The sequence below is a fragment of the Perognathus longimembris genome, chromosome 2 (assembly GCF_023159225.1).
Source record: "Perognathus longimembris pacificus isolate PPM17 chromosome 2, ASM2315922v1, whole genome shotgun sequence".
NCBI classification, from domain to species: Eukaryota; Metazoa; Chordata; class Mammalia; order Rodentia; family Heteromyidae; genus Perognathus; species Perognathus longimembris.
This window is the reverse complement of record NC_063162.1, coordinates 46,152,438-46,168,980: the sequence shown is the minus strand read 5'-3', so window position 1 is coordinate 46,168,980 and position 16,543 is coordinate 46,152,438. Positions and strand designations below refer to the sequence as shown.

Genomic DNA, 16,543 nt, shown 5'->3' with positions numbered 1-16,543 from the left:
ATAAGGATAGAGACAGAAGGGAAAATGGAGGCAGATGGGAAGGGTAGAAGGTGACAGGAATGGGAGAGGATGAAGGGGAAGATGGAAGTTGAGGAGAAGTGTGGTGGGAGCATGGAAGTTTGGAGGGGAAGTGAAGTGTAGAGCAGAAAAGGAAGGATGAATGGAATGATACATAGGAAAGGAAGGGTGGAAGGGAAAGAGAGGAGTGATTCTAAAAGGGAAGGGTGAAGAGAAAAGAAAGGTTGGAGAAAGAGGGCAAGGATAGATGTGAATAGAAAGGTACAGGTGAAGGAGAGAGTAGAGAGGAGGTAGTGTTGGGGGAGAAGAGAAGGTTTGAGGTGGAAAGGATGGGTGGATGTGAAGTGAAGGCTGAGAGAGAAGAAAACCTTTGAGGCAGACAGGAAAGAATGTGAAAGAAGGATGCAGGCACCGAGCTACCGGGCTGTGGGAAGGGAGTATTGCATATGTAGCCCCTCAAGTCCAGGATAGGGGGAGAGTGGGAAAAGACAGTCTGGGACTTGAGCCGATAAGTGTATCAACCACTTGAAGTGCCATGGCTGTTGTCACTCTGGTATTTTTCATTCCCACAAGTTATGTCCACACAGCAAAGCCAATCTTTGTACCAACTGTTTGGTTTAGTTTGTTTCACTGTGTTTTATTGGCTGTTGCTTATTGCTTTTGTTTTGGTTCTGTTTTAGTTTTGGTTTTTTTTTTAACAATTTTTTTTGTCTTTGGTATTTTATTACTAGGGATCGAACCCAGGATGTTGCACTTGCTAGGCAGGTGCTTTGCCACTGAGCTACATCCCAGCCCTGTTTTTGTTTTTGTTTTTGTTTTTTTTTGGTGGGTTATATGGGTTTTGTGGCAGCACTGTGGCTTTAAATCAAGGCATTGCACATGGCTCAGCTGGTCCTCTGCAATTTGAGCCATTCCACCCGCCTGGCTTCTTGTCTGCTGGTTCATTTTGCTTTGTGGGTTAGTTTCCAGTCCTGGCACTTGAATTGAGGCCTGAGCCCTGTCCCTGAGCCTGAGGTGCTGCTTTCAGTTATTTTTGAGCAGTTTACTGGAGATGATAGTCTCACAGACTTTCTTTCCTACCTGGGCTGGCTTCCAACCATGATCCTCAGAGCTCAGCCTCATGGGTAGGTAAGTTCACAGGTAGGAGCCACCAGAGCCATGCACACATTGTTTTACAGAAAGGACTTAAGCATCCTAGCATTCTGGTAGCCAAAATGGTCCTGGAGCCAATCCCCTGTGGCCAATAGGGGGCAGACGTTGCTCATTGCTACTGTGGGAAGAAGAGTTTCCAGTTGTCCCCCTCCTAGGCAGAACCAGGAAACTTGCTGGGTATATTTATTTGATATGTATATATCCTGGTTCCAGTCCTGGGTCTTGAATTCAGGCCTGGGGCACTGTCCCTGGGATTCATTTGGCTCAAGGCTAATTTTCAGCCTCTCGGCCACAGATCCAACTTCCAGCTTTTTCTGAAAATTTCATTAGAGGTAGGAGTCTCATGAACGTTCCTACCGTAGTTGGCTTTGAACCCCAATGCGCAGATCTCAGCCTCCTGGATATCCTGTATTACAGGCTTGAGCCACCAGTGCCCAGCTAGCTGGCTAGCTTTGAATCCGGCCTTCTGCCTTTTCCTGCCACCCACACAGACACTAACACAGTGCACCAAGACAAGAGGAGTTGGCTTGACAGCTTGTTCTAGCAGCCACATCCTAATCGTTAGTGACCACTTTTGACCTGCTGCCATCAAACACTGAGAATTTGGTAATTTGAAACAACAGTAACAGAAAAAAAGGTGGGTTTTTTCTTGTGTGTTTTTGTTTTGTGTTTATTACATTTATCAATGTGGGCCAGGCTGGCCTCAAGCTCTCACTTCTCTTGCCTCAGTCTCACTAGTGCTAGGATGGCAAGCAAGCCCGACTACACCTCAAAACCAAAAAATGTTCTTCCTCTTGCTTCCCTAAGTTGACTGGTCTTACTCGGCACTTGCCTTGGAGCAGCAGTCAGGTGCCTGCTGGGGCTGTAGGGTAAGCAGGTCTGGACATGCACAGAGCTGGCCAATGATGAGCAGAAGCCATGTTTGGGTCACAGCTCCTCACTCATGTCAACCAGGCACAGGGCAAGTACCTGTCAGATGTGACATAAAAGAAGAAAGCCTCCCAGCAGCATACAGTGAAGACCTAAGATGGAATGAGCAGGGTTAATGTTGCCAACACTACTTCCTTGCTTAATTAATCTCCAGTTGGGCAGAGTTGTTTCCTCGGATATGCCTCTCCCCGAATTGGTCAAAGCACTGTGGCATTTTCCTAGTAGTTTCTAAATAAATACACACCTGCTGTGGTTGTGGCAATCCCTTCCTAGGTACCCAACCAAGTACAATAAAAGCATGTGGTGTCCATCTAAAGTCTCTTATGTGGTTGTCTGAGCGCCGATGTCCACCCTGGTCAATGGGTCAGCACTGTACATGAACTAAGTAATCCTATTAGTTAATTGATTGTACCTAGATATCTTCTATATAGAAAGAAAGGACTAGGATACACAAAGCACTTGGGACAATGTATTCCTGCATTCATGTGTAAGGAGGATTATGGGTAATCTCCCCAGCTCCTCTTTAATGTGCCCTGAGTAAAAATAAAGAAGCCCAACCCTCTGGGCCTGGTTGATAGATTCCCTCATGAGAAAATCACTGAAAGGAGACCACCGCATGTTTCAGGCATGAAATATTTTATTTAATTTTATTTTTTTTATTTTGCCTTCCGCAAGGAAACAGTCATTTAATTCTACAAGCTTACAAATCAAAATGTAAAGAAAGAAAACATGGAAGGATGCAGAGGAAGTGTACTGAGTCAGGTGTGGTGGTTGAAGGCAGCTCTGGATGGAGGAGCCAAGTCTGCATGAAGCTGGGTGGCTGGAACATCATAGCTGGAGGCTGAAGCCCCAGCCCCCAGCTAAGGCCCCCAAGCTTGTGGTGGTGAGGTGCAAGCCGGTCTCCTTCAGGTCTTGTCCCCTGGATGGCTGTAACCTAGACCCCAGGGCTGGTGGGTGCTTCCTCGTGGGCCATTCAGAAAAGGCAGGCCCTGTGGGGAAAAAGGAAGGCTCTATGGCTGGGGTAGAGGGTGAGGAGTTGCAGGGGAGGGGGAGGTGTCTCATGGAACAAGTACTGCTTGAGGCCATCAGACTCCCAGGGAACAGGTCAGGAACTTTCCCATGAGATCCAAGTCCTGGTCTGAGAGCAGGGCCCCAAGGGGTTTCCGGAGCTGGTTGTAGAGCCATTGGCTGAAGGTCATCTTCTTCAGGGCCAGGCACTCTGTCCTTGGAGCCTGGCCAGATTTTCTCACTTGGCATCCCCAAGGGAGGGGTCCTTGCAAACCTTGTGGATCAGATCAATTTCCAACTTCCCTGGGACACAGGGGCTTGTGAGTCAGCAGATCTTTCAAAAAGCATTTATTGACTGATTCATTCATTTACTTACATAGGTTGTTATGTATTTATTTGCATGTGTGATTTGAATCAACCATTTGAATACAAACAGTTCCCCTAAACAAGACCATCTTTTCCCCACTCCAAAGTCTAACAGCACAGCAGGGGAAAGTTTCACTTGCTAGCACATTTTCACACTGAGAACATCCTCCTCATTGTGATTGGTGTTACTCATTGATAAGCAGCCATTCTTATTCAAAAGATCACCCCTGTGACTACTAATGGCACACAAAAGGAAGTGGTCTTGACTGTGGGGTTGGGCAGGGAGAGGGATGGTATGTTCTCTAAGTGCCACATGGTGGCAGAAGCACTAACACAACACACTCTTGGAAAAAAGGCAGTCATTCAGAGCCATATTTTCAATCCTTCTATGTCTTATAATGAAAATTAGCCCTGGGAGCTGGCACCCAGATATGATTTCATGCTGACCATTTACAGAGTGTACCCCCCTCACTTGCGTCATTAGGGTTCTGGACAAAGTGCACTGAGCGGGAAGAGAGGAGTATCTACTGCTAACTCCTCTTCTTGCCTTCAACATCATGTTCCTCGGTGCTGGAGGAGAAGGTGGTCCCCATGGAATTTTATGCTTGATCTTCAACCTCAGAGGATCCATGGGAGCTTTGCCTTTTCTTTCTTTCTGTGTGCGTGTGTGTGTGTGTGTGTGTGTGTGTGTGTGTGAGTGTATGTGTGTCGGTCATGGCACTTGATCTCTGGACCTGGCAGCTGTCCCTGAGCTCATCAGCTCAAGGCTAGCACTCTACTACTTGAGCCACAGTGCCACTTCCAATTTTCTGGTGGTTGATTGGAGATAAGGCTCTCACACACTTTCCTGTCTGGCTTAGCGTTGAACCTCGATCCTCACATCTCAGTCTCCTGAGGAGCTAGGATTCATTCTGCATGTCTACTGTCCAAAAAACCCTCCTTTTAGCTCCAGATGTCAGCGTGTAAGATGTACAGTGAGCATGAGACAGTGTCTCAGCTGCTCAAGTTGGCAGAGCTTCAGCAGCCTTATTCGGGAAGAGTTTCTTTCTCTTTTAGATTTTCATTCAGTGGTGAAAAATTCTTTCACTCAAAACTCCCCACCCCTGACTAATCCAAAACGTCTCTGTGAAACCATTAACAAATATACCTGTCAAAGCTTTGAAAGCTTTCTAGTGAAAGATAGGTAAAGTTCCAGGGGCGAAGAGTCCCAAAGGAAGTTTATAAACCACAAGACCAAAGAGAACCACAATGCCCAATGCTTCTTGCTTTGCAGGAATGTTGGAACTGCACTCTCCTTCATGTCCTCATGAGCACGTTGCTCGGCAGCCTCCTTTCTCCTGTTGTTGTTTCTTCCAATGTTTGGCCATGGCCAGGAGCTTGAGGTTAGCTAGGTTGGCGGCTGCGTCTTCTGGGAAGATATAGTCATAGTATTCTTCCCAGGCTGCCTCAGACCCATAGTCAGTCTGGACCTTTCTTCTCTTCTTGGCTTTCTTTGGCATGAGTTTGTTTACTCGGTCCTTCTCTGATACTGTCCCAAATTCATCTTCGAAGCTCCTCCAAGATTCCAGCAGCAGCAGCCTGTCTTCCTTGTCTTCACAGTTCCTCATGGTTTGGTTAGCCTCCTCATAGATCTGTCTGCATCTAGCCACACTTCCTTCTTCTCCTGTAGACAACTCAAAGCGAGCCCAGCTGATCCATACTTTGACGTGTTGCGTGCGCTGGAGCAAGCGTCGGTAAAGGTTTCGTGGTCTCTCCGTTTCTTCCTGCTCCATTTCAAAGTCGATGTACGATTTCCAAAGCACCTCTGGCATGTCTAAGCGTGGCTGGCTGATGGCTAACTCATAAATCGCCCGGGCTCTCTCCAGATCCCCAAGGAGTGTCTCTACTTCCGCAAACTGAATCCACGAGGCACAATTCTCAGGTGCAAATTCCAGCCACTTCTCGTAAAGCTTCCGGCATCTGTCGAATTCTCGCAGCTGCAGTTCCAGCTCTATGTAGCCTTTGAACAACTTGTTCTTTGGACATTTGCCCAGGGAAGTCCCCAAAACTCTCCTGGCAAATGGTACATTTTTCTGTCGTATTTCAAATTTTGCGTAATAGAGCCACATTTTGGCAAATGTGAACTTGCGGTGAGGAATTAATTGCAAAGAGGCCTGATACACCTGTCTGGTCCTGTCGGGATCCTTTGCCTCCAGTTCTTCATAGAGCGCATAGCGGACCCAGAGGTAGATGTAGCGCTTCCAGTGCCTCTTCTCCTCACTGGGGGGGACGTTGGCCACGGCTCTCTCATAAACCTCTCGCACTGTTTCCGCTTCTGCGTGGCTTTCCAGCAGGCGCAAGTAATCAAACCAGGCATCGAAATTGAGCGGATTAGCCCTCACTTCTGCTTCATACTTGGCCCTGCATTTGCTCTCGATGAGAGCTTCAATACCCGGCCTGTCACCAAACTTCTTCTCAAAGATGGTGTAGTTTTTCAAGAGCTCCTGGGCCCGGTGTTTGGGAATTCTGTCCAAGGCATACTTGTAGATGACTCGGGCCCTCTCCACTTCTTTCTGGTTTTCCTCAAACTTGGCAAACGCAACGAAAAGGCGTTCATCCATGTGTTCTTCTCCGAAGAACTCCACAGCTCTCTCATACACTTGGCGGGCATGGGCAAAGGCAGCCTGCTTCTCTTCGGAGCGGGCATATTTGATCCAGTTCTTCACGTGCGGGTGCACAAGAACAAATCGTTGATAAATGGTGCGTGCCCGCTCCACCTCTCTGTATCTCAGCTCCAAGTTAATGTAGGCGTGCCAGGCTTGCTCCTCGGGCTGCCATTCCATCCAGCGCTCAAACACCTGCCGGGCACCGGCAATGTTCCCCAGCATCTCCTCCATGGCCGTGTACTTGTACCAGAACTGGCTGACTCGCGGCAGCGTGGTGACGGCCCGCTCCCACACATTCCGGGCATGGTTGACCTGGCGATTCTTCATTTCCATTTCTGCGTAGCTCAGCCAGAGGGGGATGTTGCCATAGTCCACATCTAAAGCACGCTCGTAGATGGACCGAGCCCTTTGGATCTCCTTTAGACTTTCTTCCCACCTGGCGTATTTGATCCAGTTCCTCAGCACAGTCCTGTTTTTCCTGAGGTTGTCTTCGAAAGTCTTCCTTCTCCTCAGCTTGTAGTCACTGAGTTCTTCCTGGTCCGCGATCCTCTGTGCAGGCGGAGGCGGCCGAAGTTCGAGCTCTCGTTCTTTGGCTTCTCGGAGCAGTTGCTCGGCAGTGATCTGAACGGGAGCTGCAGCTTTGTTTTTGACCTTGGCTGCTTGAGGAATCCTCTGTTTCCCGGCTGTGGCGGAGGAGGAGGCCGCCATGTCTGCAGGAGGAGAGCCCCGGAGACACCCGCGCAGCACGCACTGGAAACCCAGTCAGCGGCCCAAGTTCAGGAGAGTTTGCCTACACTGCGAAGAGTCCCCAAGACAAAGCAAATCGCTGGGCAGAGCTGAGCCCTAGGAGAGACAAACAGCAGCCAACTCGCCTGCCTGCCCGCTGGCCCAGCTGCAGGAGATGGGGGCTGGCTGAGAGGCCTTTGCCTCCTGAGGTGGAGCAGAGGGATTATATAAGGGAGGGTGAGGAGGAGGCGTGGCCAGGGTGGATCCGGAATTGTCTTGGAACCCAGGGAACCTGTCACTGGGCACGGGAGGCGGGACCAGGGGGAAGGAGGGCGTGGACTCAGAGCAGCAGGAAGTGACCTCCAAGCCTGGGGCACTTTGCTGACTCATGCTCAGGAGCTGGACAGCGGTGATCACATGATTCCCTCAGGGGGAGTCTGAACAAAAGCCTATGGAGGAGAGCAGGGGAAGGGGAGGGGAGGGCATCATGCTCCCTTCTAGACCGAACTTTCAAAAATCTTTATAGTTAGGGAGGCTCATGGAAAACCAATCATCCAGAAGCCTAAGCCAGTGAGACCCAGCAAGAATATCTTGAAGGAGAAGGATGAGATGGAACTTGACCCACAGATATCCCACTAGAGAAATGGACATGGCGCAGAGTGGATTGATGGGCTAAGGGAAGCAGGCACTGAGCTACGTGGAAAGGGAGCATTGCACAAGTAGCCTCTCAAGTCCAGGATAGGGGGAGGGTGGGAACAGACAGCCTGGGACTTGAGCCCATAAAGTGTATCAGCCACTTTAAGTGCCATGGCTGTTGTCACTCTGGTGTTTTCCATTCCTACAAGTTATGTCTACACAGCAAAGCAAATCTTTGTAGCAACTGTTTAGTTTTCTGTTTGTTTCTCTGGGTTTTATTGGCTGTTGCTTATTGGCTTTGTTTTGGGTTTTGTTTTTTGGTGGGGTATGTGGGTTTTGTGGCAGCACTGTGGCTTTAACTCAAGGCCTTGCATGTGGCTCAGCTGGTACTCTGCCATTTGAGCCATACCACCAGCCTGGCTTCCTGTCTGCTGGTTCGTTTTGCTTAGTGGGTTGGTTTCTAGTCCTGGCACTTGAATTGGGGCCCAGGCCCTTTCCCTGAGCCTGAGGTGCTGCTTTCAGTTATTTTTGAGCAGTTTACTGGAGATGAGAGTCTCACAGACTTTCCTACCTGGGCTGGCTTCCAACCATGATCCTCGGAGCTCAGCCTCCTGTGTAGATAAGTTTACAGGTAGGAGCCTCCAGAGACTTGCACAGGTTGTTTCATTGAGAGGACTTAAACATCCTAGGATTCTGGTGGCCAAAATGGTCCTGGAGCCCCCTGTGGCCAACAGGGGGCAGACTTTGCTGACTGTAACTGTAGGAAGAACACTTTCCAATTGTCCACCTCCTAGGGAGAACCAGGAAACTTGGTGGGTATATTTATTTGATATGTTTGTATTGTGGTTCCAGTCCTGGGGCTTTAATTCAGGGCCCTGGCACTGTCCCTGAGCTTCTTCTTGCTCAAGGCTAATTTTCTGCCTTCCAGCCTTTTCTGAATATTTCATTGGAGTGAAGAGTCTCTTGAGCTTTCCTCCCCAGTTTGGCTTTGGACACCAATGTGCAGATCTTAGCCTCCTGGATATCCTGTATTACAGGCATGAGCTACCAGTGCCCAGCTAGCTGGCTAGCTTTGAATCTTGCCTTCTGCCTTCTTCTGCCACCCACCCAGAAACTAACACAGTGTACCAAGACAAGAAGAGATGTCTTGACAGCTTGTTCTAGCAGCCACATCCTAATCGTTAGTGACCACTTTTGACCTGCTGCCCATCAAATACTGAGAATTTGGTGATTTGAAACAACAATAAGAGAAAAAATATTATTTTTAACGTTTAGCAATGTGCTCTAGGCTGGCCTCAAGCTCTCACTCCTCTTGCCTCAGTCTCACTCGTGCTAGCATGGCAAGCAAGCCTGACTATTCCTCAAAACAAAAAATTGTTCTTCCTCATGTTTCCCTATGTTGACTGGTCTTTCTCGGCTCTTGCCTTGGGGTGGCAGTCAGGTACCTTCTAGGGCTATAGGCTAAGCAGGTCTGGACATGCACAAGGCTGGCCAATGATGAGCATAGCTCCTCACTCAAGTCAACCAGGACCTGTCAGGTGTGAGATAAAAGAAGAAAGCCTCCCACCTCCTTACAATGAAGACCTATGATGGAATGAGCATGATTAATGTTGCCAACACTGCTTCCTTGCTTAATCTCCAGTAGGGCAGAGTTGTTCCCTCTGATCTGTCTGTCCCCGACTTGGTCAAAGCACTGTGGCATTTTCCTAGTCGCTTTTAAATAAATACACCCCTGTTGTGGTTGTGGCAATCCCTCCCTATGTATCCAACCAAGTACAATGAAAGCATGTGTGCATTCAAATTCTGTTATGTGGTTGTTCCTAACAGCTTCAGGTGTCTGAATGGTTCAGCACTGTACATGAACTAGGTAATCCTATCAAATAGTCGATTGTTCCTAGGTACCTTCCATATAGAAATGACTATGATACACATAGCGCTTAGGACAATGTGTTCCTGCATTTATGTGTCAAGGTGGATAATCACTAAACTCCTGAGGCCCCTCTAAGGTGTCCTCGGTAATATGAAGAAGCTGAACCCTCTGGGCCTGGTTGGTGGGTTCCCCCATGGAAGGTTTGCAGAAAGGAGACTGCCACATGCTTGAGGCAGGATAGAGTTTATTTCATTTTAGTTTCTTTATTTTGCCTTCCACAAGGAAATAATCATTTAACTCTACAAGCTTACAAATGAAAGTGTAGGGAAAGAAAACATGGAAAGGCTCAGAGGAAGCATTCTGAGTCAGGTATGGTAGCCGAAGGTGGAGGAGCTGAGTTGGATGAGGCTGGGTGGCTGGAATTTCAGAGCTGGAGGTTAAAGCCTGGGCCCTTGGCTGTCAGCTGAGGCCCCGTGGTTTGTGGTGGTGAGGTGCAAGCTGGTCTCCTTCAGGTCTCCTCCCCATGCTGGCTGTAACCTGGACCCAAGGGCTGGTGGAGTGCTTCAGGGCCTGCCACTCCAAATAGGCAGGCTATGTGGAGAACAAGGAAGGGTCTATAGCAGTGTTGGGTTGGGGGATGGGGGAAAGTGTGTCATGGAAAAACTCCTGCTTGAGGCCATCTTCCATGTTCATCAGACTCCCCAGGTCAGGAACTTTTTCATGAGATCCAAGTCCTGGTCTGAGAGCAGGGCCCCAAGTGGTTCCGGAGCTGGTTGTAGAGCTGTTGGCTGAAGGTCATCTTCTTCAGGGCCAGGCACTCTCTCATTGGAGCCTGGCCAGATGAGTCAGCAGCTCTCCCAAAAGAATTGATTGATTGATTCATTCATTCATTCATTCATTCACTCATTTACTTACGTAGATATTCATTTGCATGTGTGTTTTGAATGAATACAGTTGCCCTAGACAAGACCTTCATTCTCCACTCCAAAGTCAAACAGCACAGTGACGGGAATCAAATGGCTGTCATATTGTTACATGAAAAAACCTATAGTGCTTAACTGAAAAGAATGTTTGGTTTCTGTGATATCTCATCCATGCAGGTTGGTCAGTCTTGATATCCTCTTTGGCAGTACATACTACCTACCCTTCATTGAAAATCACCCACCCATAACCTTCTTGTAACGTACATCTTGTAGTTTAGTAACCTAGCAGCCTAACAGCCCTGCTTACGTTAGCTACCATTTTTAATCACTATATAAGCGGCTGTGCAAAAAATAAAGTTTGAGACCTTGATCAGAATCCTGTCTTGGTCTCCTTCCTTGTGTCTGATTTGTCTCTCATTCAGGTCCACTCCCCCTCGGGTTCCTGTTGACAAAACCCAGCTGGCTGGGACAAGCACAGTAGGGTTAAATTTTATTTTCTAGCACATTTTCAGGCTGTGAATATCCTCCTCATTGTGTTTGGGGCTACTTCATTGATAAGCAGCAATTCTTACACAAAAGATCACCCCTGTGGCTACTAATGGCACACAAAAAGAAGTGGTCTTGACTGTGGGGTTGGCCAGGGAGAGGGAGGATGTGTTCTCTAGTGGTGTCAGAAGCACAAACACAACACACTCTTGGAAACAAGGCAGTCATTCAGAGTCGCATTTTCAATCCTTCTATGTTCCTGATTAGCTGGGGCATTGTCGCTTAACAGCAAGACAGTCAAAGTTTGCAAAAGACATCTGGGGTCAGCCTTCACCAGTTATGGACCTGGAGACTGTTAGTGGGGGATGCTACAAGGGACTTTTGGTGCCAGTCCCCTCCTGCTATGTATACATTAGTTACTTATTGGGGCAGTAACTTGATTGCCTGGTGGAGCACCTGGCATTTCAAATATTTATCTGCTGATATTCCAGTACACAGCACAATTATCAAGCAAGGCAGTGAAGCATCTTACAAACAATGGCTAAAGCATCCTAACTTTAACTGACCTCTGGTCAAATGAATTCTCTCTGGCTACCTTGATTATTTTAGACTGCATTTTGTGCAGGCTTCACACTGACATGTTCCGCAGTTATTCCAGGACGTTTCAGGGCCCAGTCAGGCCCAAGCTACAATATGGAGGTGCACTGGCTGCTCAGGCTCCTCAAGGATTGATGTAGTCAGGTCTCTTCTCTACCATCTCTCATGTGATTCAGGGAGGAGGTGTGGAAGCATGATCAGTAAAAGCTAAGAATCCACCCGTGCTCACCCTGGAAGTGCTTTGCTTGATATGAGTCCCTGACTAGCCAGTGAGTGCTGGCAAAACTGACAATAAGGAGAGGTGGGGGTTGAGCTAATTTTCATATACGCTCAGGTTCCCTGATTAAACTTAAGAGCCATACTGTTAACACAGAGATGAAACGACCAGGGTAGACCATCCCCTGCAGAACTCTAGGCCCCTTAGCTTGTTGACTGTGCAAAGGTGACTTGGGTACAGTGGTTAGATCTCAAGAAAAAATTCTTGACATATTTTCAGAGGAGTAGGTGAACTTGGAGGAGAGTCTCCACCATGATTTTTTCTAGGAGTCCTCCTAGGCACCCACCAATATTTTCATGTTCAGCATGAGGTCTGCCTAGACCAAGCAACAGAAGTGCAGCTCGCCACTACCCCATACTCGCCACTATCGCATAGGCCTTCAGGGTAGTCTACGCCACAGCCAACTTGCACAGGAGTGCTGGAGGACAAGGGCTTGCACCTGCCACCACACATCAGGGGGCATCAGCCTTGGGCCCCAGATTCAGCCCCTGGCTGTGAAGCTCCAAAACCCAGGCCCCTCCAGATGGGGCTCCTCTATCCAGAGCCGCCTTCAACCAAGAAACCCAGCTGACGTGGCTCGCTTCCTCTTAATGATTCTTTTCAGTTTAGAGTGTGATCTGTGAACTTGTGCAATTCAATGAATATTTCCTCGTGGGAGGTAAAAATGAAATGAAATAAACTGATTGCTGCCTGAACCATGGACGGGGTGGTCTGTCTCCTCTCAGGGAACCTTTCACAAGGGAAGCCAACCACCTGGCCTGGCTTCTCTATATTTACTGAGGATGAAAGAGGCCAGTCCATACCAGCCCCCCTTGAGTAGGAAGTTACCTGAGCCCCTCTCCCTCCAGCATACGAGGACAAACCCGCGTCCTGTTATTTACTGTTATCTGAACTTTGCAGCCTGCAAGCAGGAACAAGCAGAAGGCACCAGCCCTGCTCCGGAAAATTGTGTCTAAAAGGACACTTCATCATTCCAAAAATCTGCGCACCCATGCAGCTTGGCACGTATCCCCTACTAGCCCAAATTAGTGTAAAGGAAAAGAAAATTCTTTCCCTAAACAAGGGTAGAGTTGGGGACTCCACCGTGTGAAGGAAACATCTGCAATTGGTAACCGCTAGACAAGGACACTTTCAGGAGAGGTCAGAGGTGAGCGGATTACCCACCTTCCCACAGAAAATGGAATTATCATGTCAAATCCAATCAGCCCACACCCCTCCCCATTGCTCCAATGCCGGCCCTTATCTTGGATCAAACTCCTGTTGCCACCAGGGGAAACACCAAGTGGAACAGGAGTTCTCATTCTCCACTAGACTCTCAGCTCTCTTCTTGTGCAGCCCCTGCATCCAGACTCCTCTGCGTAGACCCATGTGCACATTTACTACCATGGGACGGTTACTGCTGCCTTCATCTGGTCCTTCTCCCCCTAAACTCCATGCCCCTGAGTGACCAGGAAGGAGCCAGAGAGAATGGGTGGCCCTTCTGAAGCACAGAGACAATGCAGTGCAATGTTCCCTCTCTCTGGGGAAGGGCCCCTCAACTCCTCCCCTTTCAGAAGGAAAGCATGATAGGCCTTATGCCAAATCACCCGAGCATACCCAACCAATTACCTCCAAGGGACCATCCCTTGACTGTGAGTCAGCCAAAGGGCCCCAGGCACTGAGGCCACTTCCCCTCTACCCAGACAGACCGACCACGCCCTCACCCACCCTGGCCACCTCTCCTTCAGACAGTGAGAGGTCCCCTAGGCTCTGAGGCCCTTTCCCCATCTGCTCTGGCCACACCTCCTCCCTGCCTTCCCCTATATAGGCTTCTCCACCCCTAAGCTTGGCCAGTCCCGTGGCAGTCTCACCTGAGCAAGCAGGAAGTTTGATCTTGCTGGCGGGCCCCTCCTCAACCCACTCTTTCCCCTGAGGAGATGGTGCTCACCGCATGCTTGCCTGCGCCCACTGGGCTATCTCAGAACCAAACTGAAGCCAGAGAGAAGGCTAGATGTCACGGACCCTGGCAGGCCTCCCTGGCCTCCTCCCGCAGAGAACCTCCCCCATATGGGCTCCGCAAAGGCTGGACACCCTGCTGCTTAGAGGACTTTGGAGACGGAGGCGCGTTCCCAGAGATCCCTGTGGCCCAGTGGCCGCTGGATATGGGTCGCGGGAAAACAAGGGCCAATGCACTGGCCATTCAGGTCGATTTCCGAGGGCGACTCCAATACCAAGCAATTGCTCGACAAGGACAGCCAAAAGCCAGGGTCATTTACAGCCAGCACGCTGACCTGGTCCCAAAGGAGGTGACCAATGCAGAGGATCCAGACCTTGCGGAGACCCGACCAAGAGGCCATTCAAGAGACCACAGCAAAGACTCGGGCAGCCTTAGAGAAGCTTGTGTGGCAGAAGGTTGCTGCAGCCATGCCGGCTGGAGAAGCTGAGAGACCGGCCCCTGCTCAGTATGTGCGATACACGCCCTCTCAACAAGGAGAGGCATGGAACTCAGGGGCTAAGCAGAGGGTGATTCGGGTGGTGGACATGCAGAAAGATCCCATGGAGCCTCCGAGATTCAAGATCAATCAGAAGATTCCCCGGCCACCGCCTTCTCCTCCTGTACCTGTGCTGCGGTCCCCAAGTCGACGGATGACTGTGAAGGAACAACAAGAGTGGAAGATCCCCCCTTGCATTTCCAACTGGAAAAATGCAAAGGGTTATACAATTCCACTAGACAAGCGTCTGGCCACTGGTGCGAGAGGACTCCAGGCGGTGTGCATCAAGGATACCTTTGCTAAGCTGGCCCAAGCTCTCTATATTGCTGACCGCAAGGCTCGGGAGGCTGTCGAGGCCCGGGCCCAAGTGGAGAGGAAGATGGCTCACAAAGCAAAACAGAAACATGAGGAGAGACTGAGAGAGCTGGCCCAAAGGACCAGGGAGAGCAGAGCTGGGAGCAAAGCCCGAGTGGACAGAGAGGATGGGGAGCCACAGGAGAGGGCAGGGATCCGACAGGAGAGGCAGAAAGACAGGCGGTGTGACCGCAATCTTTACAGGGCAGCTCCGAAGAGGACGTGGAAACGACAGCATATTGAGCAACGAGATATCACTGAAGTCATTGCTCTCGGTGTCCCCAATCCTGGAACCTCCAATGAAGGTCAGTATTATGACCCAAGGCTCTTCAAGCAGCCCAAGGGTATGGACAGTGGCTTTGCCGGTGGAGAAGATGACTTTTACAACCTTTATGGCCACTCCTGGAGAGGGGCTGAACCCATGGCCCATACTATCTATAGGCCCAGGCCAGATCTGGACAAGGACATGTATGGCAATGACCTAGAAGCCAGAATGGAGACCCACAGGTTCTTTCCATGCAAAGAGTTTTCCGATTCAGAACAGAGGCAGGGAAGATTAGAAGGACCTGTTGAGTTTGAGGAAGATCCTTTTGGTTTGGACAAGTTTCTGCAAGAAGCAAAGCGGCAAGGCGGCTCAAAAAGACCCTCGGAGAGGAGCCAAGCCCAGGAACAGGAGCATGGAGGCAAGAAGAGGAGGAAGGCATAGATACTCCTTTCTTCCCCCTCGGTGAACTTGGTCCACAACCCTGATGGTGCCATTCCTGGGGGTACACTGTGTAGATGGTCAGAAGAAATCCAAATCTGGGAACCAGTTTCCAGGTTTGCAGGTGCTTCTGCCACCATGTGGCACTTAGAGAACATACCCTCCCTCTCCCTGCCCAACTCCACAATCAAAGCCACTTCCGTTTGTATGCCATTCGGAGTCACAGGGGTGATCTTTTGTGTAAGAATGGCTGCTTCTCAATGAAGTAACCCCAATGGCAATGAGGAGGATGTTCACAGGCTGGAAATGTGCTAGCAAGGGAAACTTTCCCCTACTGTTCTGTTTGACTTTGAAGTGGGGAAAAGGAGGTGTTGTTTCGGGCAACTGTTTGTATTGATTGAAAACACACATACAAATAAATAAATGCCTATGTAAGTAAATGAATGAATCAATAAATGAATAAACTCATTTTGGAGAGTTGCTGACTCACAAGACCTTATGTCCCCAGGAAGTTGGAAACTGATCTGATCCACAAGGTTTATAGGACCACAAGGGAGAACATCTAGCTTGAGTTTAATGAGCTCCCTGCCATCAAGAAGATCATCCTCAGTCATCTCTCCCAGAGCAAACTTCACAAGCCCTTTCAGGCGCTGATATCAGACTTATGAGAGAATGAACAAGTGTGGGGATAAGAGAAGCACAGAAGGCCTAGGGTAGTGTTGAAGTAGAATAGAAAGACAGATGGTTAAGGATAGAGACAGTGTTAGGTTTTTAAAGTAGGTAGCTGGTAAAGGAGAATGCCACACGGTATTCAGGCAGGAGAGAACATTTATTACTGAACTGCTGGCCTGTGGCCAAGATGATCCATGGCCAGAGAGAAGGGAGAGAGAGAGAGAGAGAGAGAGAGCGACCCCCACCCAGCCCTGCTTTATTTAGGGCAGGGGCAAGGGGTGTGGCCAGGTGGATTAGGAGGTGACCTCAGGGAAAGGGGAGGTAACTTCCTCCAGGTCTGCTGGTTACCCAGGTAACTGGATGGAGACTTAATGAGGTGGAGGCATCTGCATGTAGCCCTCAGGGAGAGGACCTTACAGACAGAAGGGACAATGGAGGCAGATGGGAAGGGTAGAAGGTGACAGGAACGGTAGAGGATGAAGGGGAAGATGGAAGCTGAGGAGAAGTGTGGTGGGAGCTTGGAAGTTTGGAGGGGAAGTGAAGTGTAGAGCAGAAAAGGAAGGATGAATGGAATGATACATAGGAAAGGAGGGTGGAAGGGAAAGAAAAGAGTGATTCAAAAAGGGATGGGTGAAGAGGAAAGAAAGGTTGGAGAAAGAGGGGAAGGATAGATGTGATTAGAAAGGTGCAAGCGAAGGAGAGAGTAGAC

General features: G+C 49.3%; 2 protein-coding genes across 2 annotated transcripts; one reads left to right on the top strand and one right to left on the bottom strand.

Annotated features, from left to right (window-relative positions):
* Positions 1 to 4,778: 4,778 nt before the first annotated feature.
* On the bottom strand, positions 4,779 to 6,827 carry LOC125343388 (crooked neck-like protein 1). The gene has a single exon (XM_048335789.1). It carries the CDS (start codon positions 6,825 to 6,827, stop codon positions 4,779 to 4,781), a length of 2,049 nt encoding a protein of 682 aa, XP_048191746.1.
* Positions 6,828 to 13,550: 6,723 nt separating this feature from the next.
* Positions 13,551 to 15,165, top strand: LOC125344096 (SNW domain-containing protein 1-like). The gene is given in 2 exon segments (XM_048336703.1): positions 13,551 to 13,943; positions 13,945 to 15,165. Coding segments are annotated over 2 exon segments (1,614 nt in total).
* The last annotated feature ends 1,378 nt before the right edge of the window (positions 15,166 to 16,543 follow it).

Coding starts and splice junctions, on each gene's coding strand:
- LOC125343388 (XM_048335789.1), bottom strand. CDS start 6,827: ATGGCGGCCTCCTCCTCCGCCACAGCCGGGAAACAGAGGATTCCTCAA.